We start from the raw sequence: 23,584 nt of genomic DNA, 5'->3' as shown, positions 1-23,584 counted from the left end.
TCGCTTTCAACTTCTCTTTGGATATCTTTCTTTCTCTCTTTCATTCCCCCCTCTCACTATTTATCTTTTTATCTCTTTTGTTTCTCACGTTCTCTCTCTCTCTTTCTCCCTTTCCCTGTCCCACACCCTCTCCTTTTCTCTCCCACTCTTTCTCTGTGTTATTCTTTCCCCTCAATTGACTAGTCCGGCCCCCGAGAGAATGTTTGTTCCATCGTGTGGCCCCCGAGTTAAAATGAGTTTGACGCCCGTGATTTAAACTGAGACGTCATGACACACACGGACACCCCGTTCGTCATTTGGGTGGACATTGGATCACTCGGAAATCATCAGGGAACTTCTGGAGTCAGTTGACTGAGCTGAAAGAACATGCAGATGGCCACTGTCCCGTCGACCAGAGCTTTCTGCAAATTTTTGTCAAGATGTCTATAGTTTGCTTACCGCCATTTTGTATCGGTTCTGACAGGATGTTGTCGATTCCTGGATACTTTCCGTTTTACGGAGAGTTAAATGCTACTACCGTATTTTCCGCACTATAAGGCGCACCGGGTTATAGGGCGCACCCCCAAAAAATAGTTTTTGGTCCTATTTTTGACATACATAAGACGCACCGGATTATAAGGCGCTACAATGGGAACGTCGACAAAACAGTCAGATGGTTCAGTCCAACTTCTTACCCCCTTAACATTCCCAAAGCTTGCAAAGACGCAAATACGTGCGGATGCGGTGTCCGTACCATGTCACTCAAATGCATCGTTCCATCATTCGGAAGGTTAAAGTCTTGGGATTCAAGAAATGCCAACCATTCCTTAGTTTCCATTTTCTTTTTCGCTCGCAACTTTACTGTGCATGTGACAATAAACACTTGGAATTGAGTTGAATTTAAAAATAGACACTCCATTCCATCCATTATCTGCACCGCTTATCACAGAAACATCGAGTTCAGTCTGAAACAAGATACAGGGATAATATATAGCCGGAGTAGCTCACCGAAGTCGTTGTGTTCATAATAATGTGCAGCCATGGTCCTCTTATATCCGTGAGTTTAGTAAATCCAGGAGAATAAAATATTTACAAATACAAAATGGTAAAAAAATGCTTTCTGTATGCCGTCAGCCACGTGCTATACGCATCCATCTTTTTTGGCCAATTGCAGGCTTTGTGTTGCCGTTTAAGCCAATGCCAGCCTGTAAATGATAAAAAGGATCCGCCCCTTGACCTCTGAATAACTTTAGCCAATAGTGACTGATTCAAATGATGATTGACACATTGGTTAGCCAATGAAACGCCGGTAAATAAATCCCAGCATACACCGCGGACTACTTGGCGTTCGGGGGAAAATCGAGTCGGCGGCTGTTGCGTAAGTTGCAAGACCTTGCGGATTTAATATTGAGCCATATATAAGGCGCACTGTATTATAAGGCGCATGGTCAGCTTTTGAAAAAAATAAAGGCTTTTAGGTGCGCCTTATAGTGCGGAAAATACGGTAAATTTTTATACTTAGAAAATTCTTCCAATTCCCCAAGATTATGTTTAATGTTTGGCAGCTCAGTCAATTTATCAGTATCAGCAACATAATACCTTCTATAAATAATCAATTGTTCACGCTACGCAGCACGGTGGAGCAGTGGTTAGCGCGAGTGTGGCAGTTTTGAGGTCATGAGACCATGCTTTCTGTGCGGAGTTTGCATGTTCTCCCCATGCTTGCGTGGGTTTCCTCCCACCTTCCAAAAACATGCATGTCAGGTGGATTGTCTGGTCCAAATTGTCCCTAGGTGTGAATGAGCAAGTGAGTTGTCTGTCTCTGTGTCCCCTGCCCACTGCCCAAAGATAGCTGGGATGGACTCCAGCACCCCCGCGGCCCTACTGAGGATAAGCGGTGCAGATAATGGATGGATGTTCAGTCTACTTTGTGTAGAGTTTTTGTGGAAATTGACGTATCGGTCAATCCCTACCTGCTTGCGAAAGCTGGTCCTGTTGGGCCTGCGTGCAGCGTAGTTCCTCGTAGAGTTCCTTCAAGGAGTCCCTCTCCACAAGAACCCGCTGACCACAAGGAGAAACATCAACATGGCCCCCTACCTTTTCCACCCAGTCTCACCTCCTTCTCCTTGGTCACCAGCTCATTCTTCTCCTCCAGCTTTTTCAACTCAAAGGCCTGGTCGCCCGCTCGCCTGGTTTCATCCGACAACTTCCTGTGGAGCTCTTGGACCTGACGAGCGTCGCAGATGTTTTTTTTTTTTTGCATATAGATATATGAAAATGGAGCCGGGCATTTCTACCTGCCGCTTGTACGTCTCCAGCTGAGCTCTGGCAGCGTTGGCCTTCCGCAGTTCCTCCTCCAGGCTGACGGTGTTCTGCATGTAGATGGTGTTGTTCTCCTCCAAGAGCTTCATCTGCAGCTTCAGATCTCCCAAATTCTCCAGCTTGCGCTTGTAGGTCTCCACCGAGGCCTCCAGCATGACCACGCGCTCAGAACAGTTCCTGAAAGAGGATCATATGGACGAATCCTTGACATGTCTTCCTATATCATTGCCCAAAAACATTGGGAGTAGGACTTTGCATAGAGCGAGGGAAGATTTGTATGTCGAGTGGCGTTTTCAGAGTGAAAATGTGCCGATTTCTTTTCAATTCAATTCATAAAACGGATATTTTCAAAAGGAGGTGCCTGTAGCTGCAATCTGTTGAAAGGACAAACTGGACCGAGGACATCGTGAGTCACGTTCGCATTTGATAGCTCGTAAGTCATCGTGGCCATCTTGCTTAGCTTCAATTGAATGCCGAACAGCTTAGTACATGGGTGTCAAAATCGTGTGAGCTTGGGGGGCACATGGTAGAGAAAACCTTAAGAGGGCTGGACGTAGAGTAGACAGAGAGCAAGAGCGGGCAACTGCATGTATGTAAGAAAAAAAGAAAGAAAAAAGAGAAAAGAAAAAAAGAGAAAAGAAAAAAAGAGAAAGGATGAGAAAGACAAAAAGAGAAAGAAAGAAAAAGAGAAAGAAAGAAAAAAATAAAGACAGAAAGAGAGAAAGAAAGAGAAAGAGAGAGAAAAAGAAAAAAAGAGAAAGAAAGATAGATAGGGAAAGAGAGAAAGAAAGAGAGAAAGAAGGAAAGAGAGAAAGAAAGAAAGAGAAAAAAGGAAGAAAGAAAGAGAGAAAAAAAAGAGACAACGGGTGAGAGAAAGAGAGAAAAAGATAGAAAGCAATAGATATAGAGAAAAATAGACAGGGAAAAAAGGGAGAATCAGAAAGGAGAAAAGGTATAGCGAAAGAGGGAAGAAAGATAGAAAAAAAAAGTGTGAGAAAAAGGGGATAGAAAGAGAGAAAGAATAGAGAAAGAATAAAGACAATGGAAGAAAGAAAGAAGCAGAGAAAAGGAGAGAAATATGAGAGAAAGGAAAACAGTGTGAGAGAGAGGGAGAGAGAGTAATATAGCTTCAGTTGCCTGCTCGGTCAGCTCATTTTCCTCTCGTGCTTCTCCGGGGGCCAGATTCAAACCCCGGTCGGCGTCCCTTTTACCTGAGCACGTCCACTTCGTCCTTGAGGGTCCGGGACTCCTCGGCCAGGCCGGTGAGTTCGTCGTTGCGGTGTTGGACTTCCACCAAGTGCTTCTCCAGCTCCTCGCAACGGATCCGGTAGTCGTCCTTGGCCGCCTCCAGCCTGCGGCCGGTAGAAAACCTGACTCAACCTCCGGCCCGCGGGCCGTTAACGGGTCCTCTCGCGGCGCGGCCCTGACCTGAAGTTCTCCTCCTGCAGCGTTTCCAGCTGCTGCTGCGAGCGCCCGCGTTTCTCGCCGAATTGCGTGTCGGGGTCCTCCGACGCGTCCAGCTGGTTGGCCCGATCGCTCAGGACTTGGTTTTCCGCCAGTAGGCTGTTATATTCCTCTTGCAAAATGGCCACCTGGTGAAGAAGTTGGCAAATTCAAAATGGCCACCTGGTGAGGAAGTTGGCAAATTCAAAATGGCGGCCTCAAACCCAGAGAAACTTCCCCGGTGCAAACGGCAGTTAGCCAAAATGAAAAACGGTAGAAATCAGCCCGCGTTACTTCATAATTTATTTAATAATAATTGATGAACCCAATTCGAATTGTTCTTTGATAAAAGAACTTATTTTTGTACCTGTTTTTGCTATCATTCATGAAAAGTCCTTTGTGTGTCAAGTGCTTGTAAATGCTTGAAATTGATACCGTGTTTCTCAGCAGTCTTCCTCAGTAGACCACAGGTGTCACACAGGCGGCCCGCAGGCCAGATCAGGCCCGCTAAGGGATTGGATCCGGCCTGCGAGACAAAACACTCAGAGAAGCGCAAGAGAAAAACAAGCTGCAGGTTGGAATGTCAACCTGATGTTGCCAAAGCCAGGTGCCTTGAACAAAGACACTGAACTTGCATTTATTTCTCTCTCTCTCTCTCTCTCTCTCTCACCCATTTTTTCCCACTCTGTCTCTGTCTCTTTCACTCTCTCTCTTTTTCTCTTCCTTTGTTTCTTTCTCTTTCTGTCTTTTAACCTCTTTTGCTCCCTCTCCTTTTTCCTTTTCTCTTTCTCTCTTCCTACCCTTCGTGCTTTCTTTTCTCTTTTCTTTCCTTCTGTCTTTCCATTTCTCTTTGGATTTCTTCCCCCCCTCTCTCTTTTTCTCTTTCTCTCTCTTTGTGTCTTTTAACCTCTTTTGCTCTAACTTTTTTTCCTTTTCTCTTTCTCTCTTCCTACCCTTTGCGCTTTCTTATCTCTTTTCTCTCCTAGTGTCATTCTATTTCTCTTTGGATTTCTTTCTTCCTCTCCCTTTCTTTTCCCCCTCTCTCACGACTTTTTATCTTTTGTTTCTCACGCGCTCTCCCTCTCTGTCTTTTTCTTTCTTTGTCCCGCCCTCTCTCCTTTTTCCTCCCTCTTTCTCTCATTTCTTTATCTCTTTTTCTTTCTCTTTAATCTACTAGCCTGGCCCCCGACAGAATGTTTGTCCTCTCGTGTGCCCCCCCCCCCCCCCCCCCCGAGTTAAAATGAGTTTGACACCCCTGCAGTACACCATGCGGTAAATGAAGAAAAATAAAAAAAAGTCCGCTTAAAAATGACACTGACAAATGGCTTCACCATTGTTTCATTTTCTTGGTGAAAAACGTCAGCCGGCATTAGTTTTTACGGAATTATCTTATGAAGCATCATCGACCGGATGGTGGGGAATATGTGGCTTACTTTTTCAGTTGCAGGAAGTTCTTTCCATTTCAATTTAGCACTAGGAAATGCCACCTTCATTTTTTGCATTTTGTATTCTTTGCACTAATGCCCATTTCATAGTGTCCTGTTTGGGTGTAGCATCCACCTGTCCCGTAGGGGGCGACAAAGCACTAATGAATTCCAGCTGTCGTTAATTGTGAAGAAAGAAGAAATGCAATGTCAAAGAGAAGCCATCCGACACTGAATCCCTAATGCCCCCGATAAGGAGGTAGGCGCCTTGCATGGCTGCATGGCCGCTATTGGTGTGTGAGTGTGTGTGTGTGAATGGGTAGGTGTGGAGCACATTGCAAAACCCTTTGGTAGGTCTTCGTTGACTTGAAAAGTGCTATAGAAATGCAGACCATATACCATTTAGCATCTTGATTATCCTCAAAACGTTTGGAGGCAGACTCCCTATCGGTGTGTGAGTGTGTGTGTGAATGGGTAAGTGTGAAGCACATTGTAAAGCGCTTTGGGAGGTCTTTTTTTCGACTTGAAAAACGCTATAGGAATGCAGACCATTTAGCATCTTGATTATCCTCAAAACGTTTGGAGGCTGACTCCCTATCGGTGTGTGAGTCTGTGTGAACGGGTAAGCGTGAAGCACATTGTAAAGCGCTTTGGGAGCTCTTCATTGACTTGAAAAGCGCTATATAAAAAAATGCAGACCATTTACCTGCTGGTCAAGCTCCAGGCAACGTTGCGCTAGCGATTCCTTCTCCGAGGAAACTTCCCAGAGTTCCTCCAAGGCTTTCTTCAGCTGGAAACAAACGCACGAGACAATTCACTTACCTCAGTGTCGTGACGTAGAAATGTAACGAAGCAATGTCCTTGAGTGCCAAAATCGAAATTGTTTTTTGGGATTCAATTTTAGAACTATTCCTAAGGCTTTGTGGCTGCTCATCATCAAGCCTCTGGGAATGATTTCGGTATGATCAATTGACCGCTAGATAGCAGGAGTTGCTTGGGTCTGTCTTTGTTCTTCACATCAAGGAGCCCCCACTGCCTAGTTTTGCTATCTGTATCCAGCGATTGAAATAGTGTTGGCGGACCAGAGTGACAGAAATCGCACCATCGCCAGAAACATCAGGCGCTGAAAAGTTCTCGCAAAGTTCATGCATAAGCTCAGTGTTCTTATAATCCGGACAATATCATTCAAAGTTTTGTGAAAAACGGATTTTTGTGAAAGGATGTATTTCAAACAACTTTTTTGCATTTGTGATAACTCCCATAGCGTAACCATAATTTGCATAAACACAAAGGCACTTTCCTTCCAAAATAAAATTTCAGTGCAAGAACATTGAACTTATGCATGAACTTTGCCAGATATTTTTTAGCATAGGTGATTACATGATTTCAGTCACCGTGGCGATCGCGAACAAGCATAAAACATCCTTCTCTGCCCCGACGAAGACGAAGAGACTTTGTCATCTTTTCTAGAAAGAATAAAGCTTTGAAGCATTAACTGTTCATACTTATACCTTCGCTGTTTTCACCACACTGCGCCTACACTCTCATTTACTGGAAACAGGAAGAAACACAAGGAAGTGGGGGCTTCCTTGATGCGAGGACAAAGATCCGATCCGAGGAACTCCTGCCATTTAATGGTTATTTTCCATACTGACATCATTCCCAGAGGCTTGATACCTTTAGCCTTTATAATATTCCTAATGAAACCAATACAAATATTTTCCAAGAATCAACAATAAGTGAGACAATCATGAAGAGGAACCAGATGATTTGAAAATTGAACATATTTACAACAAAATTGAAAAGTGTTGTGATCACTTCTGAAAGATCCAATGTCAACCTAAATGACAATTATGAATGTGTCATTACATCTCAGTTTAAACATTTTTAGGTTTTGGCACTAAGGGACAATGCACTAAATGAGTTAAGCATTATCATAGTTATATAAAACTAGTTCCAGACTATGGCCCAGGGGCCATTTGCAGCCTGCTGATTTATTTTTTTGGGGGCCGGGAGCATACACTGAACATAACATTTTGTACACGTTGGCTTGGCCCTTATAGGAAAAATTTCAACACATGTTCATGATAAAAATACGTCCTGTGCAATGTTCCCTCTAAGCTGCAAGTGTGCGCAATTAGGCACTATCCAGAGCTTTTCCGAGCACAAGAAAATCTAGCCAGCGCACAAAAATCAGGGCTCGAAATTGCTAATTAAGAAGCCAATTAAGTCAAAGTGACAGTGCATGAAGGTCAAAATTCACGGGTTCCTCTGACGTTGTGTTCTAAATGCGGTATTTTGAAGTCAAGGTCGAAGTAGAACGAAGTTGAGTCAAGTCGGTAGAGTTTTTCGAGAACCGGCTTCTTCGGCTCGGCTCACTAAAAAGGACCGGCTCTTTCGGGTCCCAAACGGCTCTTCAGGTTGTTTTTGCTTCTTTCATCCCTACACGACCAAATATGATGTAAAATTGTGCACAAAATGACTTAAAGGAAGGGGGGGAAATGAAACAAAAAGAAAAAAATACCAAAATGAAAAAGTAGGAAAGAGCTGGGGAAAAAAAGAAACAAAAGGAGAGAAACAGAGAAAAAAAGAGCAGGAAAAAAGCCAGAAGAAAAGAAACAAACAAACAAAGGGAAAAAGGTAAATAGAGAACAAAGAGAAACAAAGAGATTTTTTAAAAGGAATTTAAAAAATAGAAAAAAAACAGGGAAAAAGAAGAAAAGGTTTGTCTTGCATTCAAATACCAAAATGAAAAAGTAGTGAAAAAATCAAAACAAAAGGAGAGAAAAAGAGAAAAAAAGAGCAGGAAAAGAATAAAGAAGCAAATAAAGGAAAAAGGTAACAGATAACATAAAAGCAAGAAAAAGAGCTGGGGAAAGAATAAACACAATAAGATTTTTTTTTAAAGGAATTTAAAAAAAAAAAAGTAAAAAAAAAAACAGGGAAAAAGAAGAAAAGGTTTGTCTTGCATTCAAATACCAAAATGAAAAAGTAGTGAAAAAAACAAAACAAAAGGAGAGAAAAAGAGAAAAAAAGGAAAGGAAATAAAGAATAAAGAAGCAAATAAAGGAAAAAGGTAACAGATAACATAAAAGCAAGAAAAAGAGCTGGGGAAAAAATAAACACAATAAGATTTTTTTTTTTAAAGGAATTATTTTTTAAAAAGTAGAAAAAAAAACAGGGAAAAAGAAGAAAAAGTATGTGTTGCATTCAAATCATTTTCAATGATATCAAGTCAATCTTGTTGCCAACATTGTACTTCCACTAAAAAATAAGTAAGGAAAATGACAGGGAGTATTGGTCCTGTGCATATACTAAGACCACCTACCCGCGGTTCCAAATCCCCCGACAGCTCCGCTCCTAAAGGGCCGACGGAGTCTCGATGAAGAAGCTGCGTGAAAAAGTTTTTTTCGGTCGGTAAATTTCCAAACGCTAGCTAGCTAGCTGTCAATGCTAACACCTCCTGTATGGCTTCCATGACCACGTGCTGCACCGACTCCTCCAGCGTCATGATGATCTGAATGTATTCTGTGAAAATAGATATTGTGAAATTCAGGGTTTGTAGAACTTTTATGGCCGCGTTCAAATGTTCTCTTTAAGGATTTTCAAAGCCAATTTTGAAATTTTCCAATACCGTTAAAAGACAAAAGTGGGCGGGGATCATGTATTTTGCAGCACCACTGGTTGCCACGGTGACCAATTGGCCCCGCCCATGGACACCGGCTGAAACGCGTTGACCGATTGCTCCCTGACACTACCTAAACGCTGTCCCGTGAGTCGCCTTTTGTCGGCGCGCCTGCAAAACTCCTGCTAAACTCTGTTGTGATATGTCAAGTCCTGTGAATCCCCGTTTTTGCCAGTGTTTTTTGCTCTTGTTTTGGCAAGCCCTGTGATTCTCCGTTTTGCCCGTGTTTTTGTGCTCTCGTTTTGCCAAGCCCTGTGAATCTCCGTTTTTGCCTGTGTTTTGCTCCTGTTTTGTTCTCGCCCCGTTCTGTTTGATTTTGGCCACTTCCTCGTTCTCATCGATCTACTTCCACGACCAACGATCTCCGGATCGAGTGTGCGCTCATTCTTCTTCTCCCCAATAAATTGTGAGTAACGTTACGCGATTGGGTTCTGCTTCCTGTTTTCCTGTTCTGGTTCGTGACACTGGTATATCTGTATACGATACATATGCGATTTAAATCTTGAAGAAGGATTTCTCAAAACATGACTTAAATTCTCTCCTTGTAGAGGCGTTGGCTAAAAATGACTGGCTAAACAGGGGAAGATGCTTTCTGTCGCCAACACAGATGGACCTCTCGACCCGCTAAACTTGCTCTAAAGCCACATGAGAGTCTTTAGTGCTTCCTAGTGGCTCCCCGAAGCGTTTTCAAACATGTTTGATATTGGAAAAATACACGCAGGGTTCGTACACCCTTTTCATGAAAAAACTGAAGCACTTGCAAAGCCTATGTTGCCAATTTCCCCAGTACCAATAACAAAAAAAAAAAATCTGGTGTATATCATGTTTTTTGCAGATGTTTACATTTACTATTATCCATCATGCGTGGGCATCTATCAAGACATATGATTTTTAAATCTTGAGTCAATTGAGAATGTTGGTAAAAATGGCAGTAATATGTAGCTGAAATTTTCAGTTACATGAAGTTTGCCACTGGGAAATGCTACCTTCATTTTTTTGGGATGGCCCATGAAGAATTTTATACATTTTACTTTAAAGGATTTTATAAGATGAAATACAAGTTACATTTATTGAGTGGAATGAAGATTTTCACCGAGTAGGCTTAAGTTCAATGACAGGTCACGCTGATCCGGGTCACGGCGGGCGATGTTTTGAGAGCAAGGCCCTGATGACGTAGAAACGCTCGGTGTTGAGTTTTTCAAACATCGGGACGCTCTCCTCCGAGATGGAGAAGCCCACAGGGGGGGGGGGGTGTCTTTCCTGGCATGCCCATGAGAGGAGCCGTCACACCAGCTTGCGGAAAAACGTGGGCCGAGAAGAGAAGCAGAAGATCGAGAGAGGAGGCTTGACAGAGATTCGAGCGACACCGATTCGGCCATATTGGATGGAGTTCACTTAGTTAAATTGTTTAAGAAATTAAATCTGCCCCCGTGTGAAAATGCCGGTCTCTTGGTCATCTTTTCCCTCAAGAAACGAGCACGCATTGTAAGGTGAATGTAGGTTGTGTTTGGTTAATGGAGTGGGATAACTAATTGGAACAATTTAGTAAACGGCACATTTTAATATTAAATTCCTAACACCCATAATTGAGAACTAATCCTTGCACTAATACACATTTTATAGCGACCTGTTTAGCTGTAGCATGCAACCCGTAGGGGGCGTTGACGCTCGCTAGGTCAATGCGGTACAAACTAATGCCAGTTGCAGTTCATCACAGGGGAAGAGTAAATAAAGTGAAGCCCCTAGAGAGCAGCGTCGACACTTTTGAGCAGACTAGTTAAGAAACATGGCAATCAAACTTTGATATCCTTAAAAACACATTAGAAATCAAGCATTTTCAAGCATTTCAAGCTCCCGTACAAACCCTGTATATTACGAATGGGGCGGAAGCTGTTTACCTTGCTTGCGCTCACAATTGACAGCGCAGCCCAAAACCAGCTGCAGCAGTTTCCCCAGCTGGGCCCCGTCCGAGTGCTCGGCGAGTAAGGCCACGTCGGGAAGGGGGAAGTCAGAAAGACCCTGGGCTAACACCTAGCATAGCGAGTCACACAAAACAACACCACTTTAATATTCAGGGATCACCAACGCGGAGCCCGCGAGCATATAAGACAGGATTGATTTATTCCAAATTTTTCCCAAAATTAGCCTATCATTTATTTTGGATTAAACGTTCTGTGCAGACAGCACACAGCAAATGCTATCATGGGGCAGATTGTGTGTTTCTATTGGGTGGGTTTGACTTATAGGCTGTTATATGCTGTCAGTCAAACCTGAGGGCGGGCGCTCGAGTGGCGACCAAAACAAACTGCGGAGCACGGCCCCAGATAGCCCTTAGCGATATTGGCCACCCCCCAACAAATTTTTCGCAGTTTTATTTCAGGATTTCAACTCTAAGCTCAAAAACTGAAAATATTTTCTAAGAATCAACAAGAAGTGAGATAATCGTGAAGTGGAAACAGATGATTTGAAAATTGAACATTTTTATAACAAAACTGAAAAGTTTTGTGATGACTTCTGAAAGATCCAATGTCAACCTAAATGGCAATTACAGAGTGAACCTGTGTATCATTAGGTGTCAGTTTAAATGCACGTGTTCTGTGATAGGCTCAGAGGTCTGTGAAAGGAGTAGCTGAAGAACAGACAGCATTACGGGGATCAAAGAATACACCAGGCAGGAAGTGCCACATAGGAGACACAAATATCATGTGGATCAAGGGGTTCTGGTCAGATAAGACCAAAATTGAACTTGTTGGGTTGAATGCAAAGTGTTACGTTTGGCGCAAGGGTTACACGGCACCTCACCCTGAAAACACCCCCACTGTCAAACATGGTGGTGGCATCATCATTCTCTGGGTTTGTTTTTCTTGAGCTTGGAAGATCATTGATGCGGGGCGATTTTGCCAGAAAATCTGTTTCTGGTCTGCAGGAAACCCAAAAAAGGGGCACAAGACAAAGACTCTAAACATAAAGACAAATTTATAACTAAAAATAGACAGGTGTCAATCCTCCTAAAGACCATTTGTGGAGAGATCTGGAAAAATTGCTCAAATGATCACCATCCAACCTTAAAGAACGAAGAATGGGCACAAGATGTACAAAACTTCTTAACCAAAAAGACTTCTAGAAAGTACTAACTTTTCAATCATGTATTTGTAAGCACAATAGATGAAATTTGGTTTCTTTTCACGACGGTATCTCACATCTTGTTAATTCTTAGAAAATATTTAAAAACATTTTTTATTGAGGCCAGAAAGACAGCAATACAGACGCTCCCCTACTTACGAGCATCCGAGTTACAAAAAATGGTAGATACGAACATTTTTTTCCAGGATGTCGAAAAATACTTTGCTGTAACTTAGATTATGTATTGTGTGCACCTTTTTCCGAGTACAGGACAGCACTGTAGTACCCCTTTCCGCCTCTACCAGAGTGTGGCACTGTGAGAGCTCAACCAGCATCCACCCTGAAGAAGAAATCCAGCTTCTACTTTGTGTGTAATCATAACGTGTACTGTATTCTGTATCTTTGACGTTTTTATCGTTTAATATCTCATGCATCCATTCAATATGGTTGGTGTAAAGTGTGAAGAAGAGGTGAGCCGTTTCTTTTGAAATGAAAGTGGAATAAGAAAGCTTGATGCGGTTGAGAAAATGTTTGCAACGCTTTTTTTCCACCACAGAAGAGGACCTCTTGAAGCATGTCGTTCAAAAGTAAGTTAAATTTCACTTTATCTTCATTGATGGTATTATTTTATGGAAACTTTATTTTGTAGTACAAAACAATACAGGTTACTTATATAAGCCTTAAACATACTTCTAAAAACCGTAATCATACAAAATATAGCACTCAAGCAACTTACCAATAAATTCGAATTCAACTCATTCGTAAGTAGGGCAGCGTCTATGTCAAAAAAATCTAGGGGGGCCCAAAACTCTTGCAGGGCACTGTACATACGTTCAGCTGATCAGTTACAAAAAAAGTATTCCTCAGCGTCCAAAAAGTTGATGACCCCTGCACGAGGTGAACCAAAAGAAGACCTTTGGGTTGGGGCCTACCTCGTTGTAATACCCCAGCACCATCTGCAGGATCTTCTTCAGGTTGTTTAGCTAAAAAGACACAAAAATTCAAACAAAACAAAAAAAAAATCATCATAAAAGAACAAACCTTAAGCCTCCAGTTGCCATCTACGTCCACTTTGATCCGAGCCAGCCATCCGTCGTTAAACCAAGACGGGTCTCTGACACACAAACACACTGTTATTATTATTTATATTATTTCGGAAGCCTTTTTGGAGAGGATGCTATTGGGCGTCGCCCCAAAACATAAGCAGAGACGAGATATGACAGAAAGGGAACCTGTGTATTCAACAACATCCATCTAGGTTCAAAGTCTGTCTGGAAGACGGTCAGCTTTTTTTATACTGTGTCCTCGTGGTTAAGTAATGTTTTTCTCTAACAGACATTATTTTTTCTCAGGATCGACCGTGTTTCTTTCCCGACTTGGCTCAGTCGATACCGCGGTATTTCCTGTATCACCGTTGCTTCATAACATCCAGAGGTTTTCCAACAAGCTGACTTGCAGTTAATCCACAACACCCTAAAATCTGTTTAAAACCTGACTTGAAGCCCAAACCCTAGCTCCAAAACCATTTCAAAACCCTACGTTCGGTTTAGACTTCCGAAAAACCCAATTGCGATTTTTCAGACCGGTATCGCGATTCCGATGCGATTTTTTGATCGGAAAACAAAAGTGCATTTTCTATGCTCGATGTTTGTTTCCCATTGAAATTTGCGAGACCGAGAGGGCAGGGGTCTCCAACGTGCGGCCTGCGGGGGAATCGTTTCACGCCTACACCATAATTTGTTTAAAGGGACAGTTGTATTAGCTACCGCCTCCTAGTGGTGGAAAAAATGTTACCGAATGCATAATCTATTGCAGCCTGGTCATCCTGGAAGGGGGATGACCACTTGTGAAGCCCCTTCTCAAGGTTTCTTATGTTCCTCATGTTGAGGTTTTGAGTTTTTGCTTGCCCTCATGTGGGTTTTAGATCAGGGGATGGTGTCATAATAGTCTTAGTTTTCAATAATCTGTGGTCTGTGCAGCCCTTTGAGACTCCTTGTGATTAAGGGCCAAACAAATAAATGAGACTTGACTTTGTCTCTCTCTTACTTTCTTTCACTCCTACTGTTTCTTGCTTTCTCTCTCTCACTCCTACTGTTTTTATCTTTTTCCTTCTTTCTGTATTTTTCTACCCTGTTTTCCTTTCTTTCACCGTCTTTCTCTGTCTACATTTTTATTTCCATCTCTCTCACTATTTCACTTACTTTCTTGCTCTGTAATAACACTAGTCTGGCCCTGATGGTGCCCCATCCATCCATTTTTCCTTCTTTCTTTTCTTTATCTCTCTACCTTTATCATTTTACCTTTATCCATCCATCATTCTTTCTTCTCCTGTATCCTCTATCCTCTATCAAAGCGGCGCTGCCACGAGCGGCTGCCTTTTCCAGCAGCTGCCCTATTGTTTTATTGTCTGCTCCTATCTTCGGTGTTTTTTCTTCCCGTTTTGACAACTACACTATGGATTACTTTCATCCTATGGACATGGGTTTTAGCGCACAAAAAATGCGTGTATTCAAGGAATTTCAACTCCTTGCCCTGAAGAATTCTCGTGCCGGCGTGATGAAGGGGCCTATCGTGGAAGAAGAACCGGAGCTAGCGAAGCGGCTAGCGGCGTTATAAGTCTTCGGTACCATCCGTAATCATGGTAAATGCGAACTCACGACCAAATGAGATCATCGAGTGCTGGTGGAAAACATCGAAGCGCACAGGGAGCGCAGTTGCTGTGTTTTGCGGAAACGTGGCTCACGTTTAGCATTCCGGACGCTAACGTGTAGCCACCCGGAGCTACCCGGCTTCAACGCCGCTAAACAGAGACAAGAAAGCCGGGGGGAATCGGAGAGGAGGCGGACTTGCTAACACGAGGTGGTGTATCCCTGGACACAAAGAAAAGATTTCCATTTGCCGCAGGGATGTCGAACTTTTGGACTAGCGTGACGTCATCCGCTCCGCTACAAGCACCCCTAGGGCATCATGTTCATCTGTTAATAAACAACGGGGTAGACTGCTGGAAGTGTGAATTTCCCTACGGGGATGAATAAAGTATCTATCTATCTATCTTCTTTGTCTCTCTCTTACTTTCTTTCACTGTTTCCTTTCTTCTCTCTTGCTTTTTTTTCATCACAAGGATACTGCTGGAAGTGTGAATTTTCCTACGGGGATGAATAAAGGATCTATCTTTCTACCTTTCTTTATCATTCTACCTTTCTTTATCCATCTTTCCTTCTTTCTTTTCTTTATCCATCTCTTTTTACCTTTATCATTCTATTTCTATCCATATCTCATTCATTCTTCTTTGTCTCACCTACTTTCTTTCACTCTTTCCTTCCTTCTCTCTCGCTTTTTTCTCTCTCACACTCACCGTTTTTATCTTTTTCCTTTTTTTTATTTTTCTCCCCTTTTTCCTTTCTTTCACTCACACTTTCCATCAATGTCTTTCTATCTCTCTCACTATTTAAACCTCTAACTCTTTTTTTCTCCTCTCTCCCTTACTTTCTTGCTCTGTAATACCACTCGTCTGGCCCTGGTGAGGTTTTTTTTTTTCTCTACCATGTTGCCGGTTGATGCACTCACATTTGACAGAGAGCTTGGGATATGGCGACGCCGGTGCTCAGGTCGGCCACTGTCGTGCACGGTGCCGAAGTCTTGAAGGTCTGGAGCTGATGAAGAAAAAAAAAATTCTTAACTCATTCAGTGCCAAAGACGGATTTTCACATCATTTAGGTTTTCTTCGCTTACACTCGAGAAATAATGAAAGATCTGCCCTCTGGCAGGCCTTGGGAGGTTACTGCAGCTCCCATTGCAAGTCAAATGCATCCCACTGACTGTTATTCCTCTAAATGTTGCGCCCCTAGCAGGCCAGATGCGGGTACTGCAGCTCACGTTGTAAGAAAATGGCTTCAAATTGACTCCAATGTTATTTCTGATGTGCCCCCTCACAGGCCACGGGCGGTACTGCAGCTCCCATTGGAAAACAGCTGTGACTTTGACATAAATAATAATAATAATAATAATAATTTCCTTGTATTGTCATTCTGTGTAACAATGTACACAGAACGAAATGTCGATTGCATCTGACCCGTTGTAGCGAGCCGATGCAGCCGCAGCCAACAGAGGGCGCCGCCGACCACTTTTTAAGTCTTAGGAATGACTCGGCCGGGGCGCGAACCACCGACCTCCCAGTCTCAAAGCGGGCGCCTTACCAAGTGTTATTTCCTCAGGTAACACCCCTCCAGGCAGCCAGGGGGTTTCGGAGCAGACCTTATTGCCTCGCCACAGAAATATAAACAAAGTGCAGAGGAATCTTGGCAGGAGAGGAAGAAGCTGTTTATTGATGTTCCTCAGTGTCCAAAAACAGAGTTCTCATTCGTCTAAGAGACAATCAGCCTTTTTATACCCTCCGGAGCAGACACATCACGTCAGAAATATCACATGTCGCTCAGTGCGTCCCCTCGCGATGACGCACTTGTTTTTCTCAAATTGCATGCTACCAGGAATTGAAAATGTTATTCCTCAGAATGTTTTCGTCATCTTTCAATTCTCCAAAATTACACCGATTTACAAGAAAATCGGAGTTGGAGGCTGTTTCAGACCATTTAAACTTGGGAGAAACAAGCCTGGAATTTCCCGTCTTAAACAAATGTGTCCTCATTATGTCAAGCTCCGACTCCATTAATCCACAACAATACGCGTCCCACTTAACAAAGCCTCGTGCACCCTGCAACGCCCCCACCCCCCTATTTGACAACTACTGGTCCACGCTAACAGTTGTTTGTGTCGACAGCGTTGAAGGTGAGTAAGTTACACAATTTGAGAAAATCGTCTGAGTCGGCCTGACTTGACCGCTTGTTCCAAGCCAAGCAGAATGTTATTACCTGGCAAACCCAAGGCGAGTGACATTTAAACTCGGGAGAAACAAGCTTGGAATTTCCTGTCTTAAACAAATGTGTCCTCACTATGTCGAGCTCCGACTCCATTATACCACAACAGGGGCTGTACTGCAGTCCCATCATAAAGCAACGGAAGCCCATTGACTTCCATGTTATTCATCTTAACTCATACCGTAAAAATACATTCAGATCTTTGTCATTGATTGCCAAATCGTAAAAACAACTATTCTAAAGGCCTTGGCGCGAGTATCAAGCCTCTTGGGATGATTTCAGAATGATAAATGACCCCAGGATGATCAGCTCTTTTGTAACCACTTCTGTTGCTTTGCTTCCTCTATCCAGCGGTTGAGAGTGTCGAAGTGGGTGGCCCCAAATCGTGCGATCACATCGCTAATAAAATTCTTATTTGTACGTCTGGTTTACTTGGCACAACCAAAGACCTTAATTAGAGAACGGTCCTCCCTCGTCTGGTGGTTAAAGAGATTAGTGTTCTAAATGCAATTGTGCAAAGTTGGAGAGGCCGAGTCGCTCCAAAACAAGTCTGCCTGAACATTCCTACATTTTGAGATCTTCTGCACAAGAACGGAACCTAAAATACTTTCATGTTTTTGTCTGGTTACCGTTTTAGCACGCCCCGCGTTGTCTTACTTTCAGCAGTTCTAACGTCTTGTGTTGTATTCCTTTCATGTTTTTTTTTTCCATTAAAGCTGGTTGGAAGTTGTCCTTTCATGTTTTGTTTAGTTAAACAATATCCTGGGTCTTTTCCTTTCATGTTTTGTTTAGTTAAAACAGTATCCTGGGTCTTTTTCTTTCATGTTTTGTTTAGTTAAAACAGTATCCTGGGTCTTTTCCTTTCATGTTTTGTTTAGTTAAAACAATATCCTGGGTCTTTTCCTTTCATGTTTTGTTTAGTTAAAACAATATCCTGGGTCTTTTCCTTTCATGTTTTGTTTAGTTAAAACAATATCCTGGGTCTTTTCCTTTCATGTTTTGTTTAGTTAAAACAATATCCTGGGTCTTTTCCTTTCATGTTTTGTTTAGTTAAAACAATATCCTGGGTCTTTTTCCTTTCATGTTTTGTTTAGTTAAAACAATATCCTGGGTCTTTTCCTTTCATGTTTTGTTTAGTTAAAACAATATCCTGGGTCTTTTTCCTTTCATGTTTTGTTTAGTTAAAACAATATCCTGGGTCTTTTCCCTTTCATGTTTTGTTTAGTTAAAACAATATCCTGGGTCTTTTCCTTTCATGTTTTGTTTAGTTAAAACAATATCCTGGGTCTTTTTCCTTTCATGTTTTGTTTAGTTAAAACAATATCCTGGGTCTTTTCCTTTCATGTTTTGTTTAGTTAAAACAATATCCTGGGTCTTTTTCCTTTCATGTTTTGTTTAGTTAAAACAATATCCTGGGTCTTTTCCTTTCATGTTTTGTTTAGTTAAAACAATATCCTGGGTCTTTTTCCTTTCATGTTTTGTTTAGTTAAAACAATATCCTGGGTCTTTTCCTTTCATGTTTTGTTTAGTTAAAACAATATCCTGGGTCTTTTTCCTTTCATGTTTTGTTTAGTTAAAACAATATCCTGGGTCTTTTCCTTTCATGTTTTGTTTAGTTAAAACAATATCCTGGGTCTTTTTCCTTTCATGTTTTGTTTAGTTAAAACAATATCCTGGGTCTTTTCCTTTCATGTTTTGTTTAGTTAAAACAATATCCTGGGTCTTTTTCCTTTCATGTTTTGTTTAGTTAAAACAATATCCTGGGTCTTTTCCTTTCATGTTTGGGGCCATACACCAAGATTGTCAAACACATTTTTGCTCGGGAAAAGACAAAAAAAAGGGAGCGAGTAGATTAGAAAGCAATAGAACAAGAAAGGAAGAAAGGTGATGAAGAGAGGAAGAGAAAGATCAAGAGATAGAGGAAAGATGGAGAAAAAGAGCGGGAGAACGAGTGCTGTAGCAGTATTTATGTTGTAGATGCACAAACACAGTTGGCATAAAAAAACAATCAGTAGTACTTTATTTACTAATCCTATATTATATGTTTGTATCCTTTTCTTTAGCCATTTCTCTACCCTTATCCATCTCTCCTACCTTTTTTATCCATCTTTCATTTTTCTTTATCTCTTTTCTTTATGCATCTCTCTTTTTACCTTTCTTTATGCATCTCTCCTTTATTTTCTTTATCCATCTCATTTTCTACCTTTCTTTATCCACCTCTCCTTTCTTTTCTTTAATCATCTGCCTCTACCTTTCTTTATCATTCTACCTTTCTTTATCCATCTCCCTTTCTTTATCATTCTACCTTTATTCATCTCTTTTCTTTATCCATCTCTCTACCTTTTTTATCATTCTACCTTTATTCATCTCTTTTCTTTATCCATCACTCTACCTTTTTTATCATTCTACCTTTATGTATCCATCTCCTTTCTTCTCTTTATCCATCTCTCTATCATTCTACCTTTCTTTATCCATCTCTCCTTTTCTTTATCCATCTCTCTTCCTTTCTTTATCCATCTCTTTTATTTTCTTCATCCATCTTTGTCTATCTTTATCCATCTCTCATTTATTTTCTTCATCCATCTTTTTCTACCTTTCTTTATCCATCTTTTTCTACCTTTATCCATCTCTTTTTCTTTATTCATCTCTCTACCTTTCTTTATCATTCTACCTTTCTTTATCCATCTCTCTACCTTTCTTTATCATTCTACCGTTCTTTATCCATCTTTCCTTTCTTTATCCATCTCTATCATTCTACCTTTATTCATCTCTCCTTTGTTTTCTTTATCCATCTTTCCTACCTTTCTTTATCTCTCTACTTTTTTATCACTCTACCTTTATCCATCTCTTTTCTTTATGCATCTCTTTCTACCTTTCCTTATCCATCTTTCTTTCTACCTTTCCTTATCCATCTTTCTTTCTACCTTTCCTTATCCATCCCTTTCTACCTTTCTTTATCATCTTACGTTTCTTTATGCATCGCTACCTTTCTTTTTCCATCTCTCCTTTCTTTTCTTGAATCATCTCTCTACCTTTCTTTATCATCCTACCTTTCTTTATCCATCCCTTTCTTTTCTTTATGCATCATCTCTCTACCTTTCCTTATCATTCTAACTTTCTTTATCCATCTCTCCTTTTTTATCCATGTCTCCCCCTTTCTCTCCCCCCTCTCGCTCTCTCATCTCGTAGTCCGGCCCCCGAGTACTTTGCTCCCCCGGTGTAAACGGATTAGTCCTGTAAAAAGGGGGATTTCGTCTCAAACTGGCAACCTCGTTTGACTCTCTAGGACTGCGCTATGCTAATTTGAGTTTAAAGGCGCACTCGCTCGTCCCCAAATAAACTTGAAAATATCATGTGAAATTGTTGAATTGCTCGTTGAAATCTGAAATACTAATTCATAATCGATGATTTGATTGGCGAGGGCGACAGGTGTCGTCTGGGGGGCATGGACTCATTTCCCCTCGTATCACGAATAAAATGAACACGAAACTCACCCATTTTATGAGGCTTTCAACCAAAACGGTTTTCCCCTCGTCCATTTTTCGAAATAAGGAAATTAAAAGAGTGAAAAAGAAACATAAAGCGAAAGAACGTTCCACCTGTTTCTTCGTCCCCTTCCTCCTCTTTTTACAATTAACCTCACCTGCTGTCGAGAGGTAAAGCTTTAACGTCATTTACGTAGAGAGGGTCAAAACCACGGCCGAGCTAACACAAATGGCGTAAATGCGCCGGTGAATACCCTATCCGCTTTTTTTTGTGTGTATTTTTTCCAGGATGACCTACGTTGACGGCGTATCCAATCAGCGTTGAGGGTTGGTAATGGACAGCCGTTTGAGCCAATCGTCGGAGAGAATATGCTTTAAAAAAATGGATTCCCACTTAAAGGGCCAGAGTTAAGTAACGATCTCCAAAAAAATGCGCGATAATGGACACAGGTAAGGAAGCAAGTGCTGTTGAAGAAGGTTCTGATACTCATTTGCATTTACTTGTGACGCCCTTAATCACAAAGAGTCTCAAAGGGCTGCACAGACCACAGATTATTGCAAACTACAGACTATTATGACACCTTCCCCTGATCTAAAACCTACATGAGGGCAAGGAAACACTCAAAAATCTCAGCATGAAGTCAAGTCAAGTTTACCCTTAAACACAGTGTAGTGTCTCAAAGAGAACATGCAATTTTCTCTCATTTATTTCCTTTTCCATCCATCCATCCATTATCTGCACCGCTTATCCTCAGTAGGGTCGCGGGGATGCTGGAGCCCATCCCAGCTATCTTCAAGAATTTGGCAGGGGACACAAGGACAGACAACCATATGTAGGGACAATTTTGACCGGCCAATGAACCTGACATGGATGTTCTTGGAATTTGGGAGGAAACCCACGCAAGCACGGGGAGAACATGCAAACCCCACACAGGAGGTCCGATCTCATGACCTCAGAACTGTGCCGCACACACGCTAACCACTGCCCCGCCGTGCTGCCCCTTTTTTCTTTTTTTCTCTTTTTTATTTTCCTTTTCATTCTTTTTTTGGTTTTCTTATTTCTCTTTCCAACCTGAATAAGTTGCGTTTTGGTCACTCTGATTCTCTATTTTGTCCTTTTCCGCCGCACTTTTAGCACTCGTTTGGGTTGCACAATGAAATACAGCGACATCTAGTGGACAAAATAATACACACTGTCCCTTTAACTTTCCTATTAAGGCAAGGGGGCCTTAAACGATCATCCCAGGGGACAATTGCGACCCCCAGGCCACGAGTTTGAGGACAACCCCTCTTTGTGCATTTAAGGCACATGTGTCGAACAGGCGGCTTGCGGGCTAGGTTGGGCCCGCTAAGGGATTGGATCCGGCCCGCGAGACGACACTCAGAGAAGCAAAAGAGAAAAACGAGTTGCAGGTTGAATTATGTCAACTTGATGTTGCCAAAGCCAGGTGCCTCTCACTAAGACACTGTATCTGTGTATCTCTCTCTCTCTCTCTCTCTCTCTCTCTCTCTCTCTCTGCGTCTTTTAACCTCTTTTGCTCCAACTTCCTTTTTTCCTTTTCTCTTTCTCTCTTCATACCCTTCACGCTTTCTTTTCTCTTTTCTCTCCTTCTGTCTTTCTATTTCTCTTTGGATTTCTTTCTTCCTCTTCCTTTCTTTTCCCCCTGTCTCACGACTTTTTTTCTTTTGTTTCTCACGCTCTCTCCCTCTTTTTCTTTCTTTGTACCGCCCTCTCTCCTTTTCCCTCCCTCTTTCTCTTATTTCTTTATCTCTCTTTTTCTTTCTCTTTAATCTACAAGTCTGTTTGTTCTATGGTGTGGCCCCCCGAGTTCAAATGAGTTTGACACCCCTGATTTAAGGGTTCCAAAAAATGGATTCTATTTGAACAAATTTTGTAAATAAAAACTGAAAAAAAAAAATTCATTCTTGTGCCGTGGTCACCCTGACACTGTGGAACTGGAAGCCTAAAAACGAAAACGACACATCACGGTGACCCAAGTCTGGACTTTGATTGCGTTACTATTCTTTTTATCTGTTTTTAGAGCCTCTTAGCCCTCCCCCGCTCTGTAAATTCTATTTTTAGAACTCGAACTATGTCAATATTTGCTGCGGCCATTCCCACCCGGGCTTGAAGTTTCACACTTTCAGATTGGGTCAGGACGGAATTTGACTTTAAAAGGTGTACTATTACCCTATTTTCCAGACGACGAGGGCCGCCTGAAAACCCCAACGTGCGGCTTATAATCCAGAAAATACGGAAATGTAAAGTTTGATTGGATTCATTGATCCCGAGGGAAAGTCGCCTCTACCGACTGTTCTGGAGGGAAAGAACTACGTTACATCAACGGCAAAATGACTTGAAAACCTTGTTTATGTCCTGATTACCGATGTGACTCAGCTGTGCCCGCTCCTTTGCCGCCAACCACCTCAGACTCTGATTGGCTCCCTGTCCAAATTTAAACCCACCCCTTTGTCACTTGTGGTCAGTCCGTCTGCAAACCTCAGCTCACGCTAGGCAAGCCCTTTTTGACCCTGACTCCCACCTGTTTTTTGCTCCCGTCTATCCCCCGGCTTCGACCCGTTTTTGATCCCGACCACGTCTACTCTCCCGTCCCGGCTTTCGACCTCTTTTTGTCCCCGACCACGTCTACTCTCCTTCCCTGGCTTACGGATCGTTTCCGAACCCAACCACGTTTTCGCTCTCCTGTCCCGGCTACCGACCCGTTTTCCGTTCCTGACACCGCCATTGCTTGCCACGGACCACGTCTACTCTCCCGTCCCGGCTTTCGACCTCTTTTTGTCCCCGACCACGTCTCCTCTCCTTCCCTGGCTTACGGATCGTTTCCGAACCCAACCACGTTTTCGCTCTCCTGTCCCGGCTACCGACCCGTTTTCCGTTCCTGACACCGCCATTGCTTGCCACGGACCACGTCTACTCTTCCGTCCTGGCTTTCGACCTCTTTTTGTCCCCGACCACGTCTCCTCTCCTTTCCTGGCTTACGGATCGTTTCCGAACCCAACCACGTTTTCGCTCTCCTGTCCCGGCTACCGACCCGTTTTCCGTTCCTGACACCGCCATTGCTTGCCACGGACCACGTCTACTCTCCCGTCCTGGCTTTTGACCTCTTTTTGTCCCCGACCACGTCTACTCTCCTTTCCTAGCTTACGGATCGTTTCCGAACCCAACCACGTTTTTGCTCTCCTGTCCCGGCTACCGACCCGTTTTCCGTTCCCGACACCGCCATCGCT

At 42.4% G+C, this 23,584-nt stretch overlaps 1 protein-coding gene across 2 annotated transcripts in view; it reads right to left on the bottom strand.

The window, feature by feature from the left end:
* Positions 1 to 20,556, bottom strand: part of hook1 (hook microtubule-tethering protein 1) — a 36,592-nt gene extending 16,036 nt beyond the window's left edge. The window contains exons 1-13 of one of the 2 annotated variants that reach the window (XM_088349392.1): positions 20,494 to 20,556; positions 15,544 to 15,629; positions 13,018 to 13,090; positions 12,909 to 12,959; positions 10,752 to 10,884; positions 8,629 to 8,696; positions 8,497 to 8,559; positions 5,875 to 5,958; positions 3,730 to 3,893; positions 3,513 to 3,653; positions 2,277 to 2,478; positions 2,096 to 2,206; positions 1,953 to 2,040 (exon numbers count right to left, since the gene is read on the bottom strand). In XM_088349392.1, coding sequence (XP_088205518.1) covers positions 1,953 to 2,040; positions 2,096 to 2,206; positions 2,277 to 2,478; positions 3,513 to 3,653; positions 3,730 to 3,893; positions 5,875 to 5,958; positions 8,497 to 8,559; positions 8,629 to 8,696; positions 10,752 to 10,884; positions 12,909 to 12,932 — 1,078 coding nt within the window. In that variant the 5' untranslated portion in view covers positions 12,933 to 12,959; positions 13,018 to 13,090; positions 15,544 to 15,629; positions 20,494 to 20,556. The other variant, XM_088349391.1, reaches the window with a different exon arrangement.
* Positions 20,557 to 23,584: the final 3,028 nt, after the last annotated feature.

Source organism: Urocampus carinirostris, chromosome 12, assembly GCF_059441175.1.
Source record: "Urocampus carinirostris isolate Australia breed hairy pipefish chromosome 12, RoL_Ucar_1.0, whole genome shotgun sequence".
Classification (NCBI taxonomy): Eukaryota; Metazoa; Chordata; class Actinopteri; order Syngnathiformes; family Syngnathidae; genus Urocampus; species Urocampus carinirostris.
Note: the sequence above shows the minus strand (reverse complement) of the source record. Positions and strands in the feature narration are given on the sequence as shown.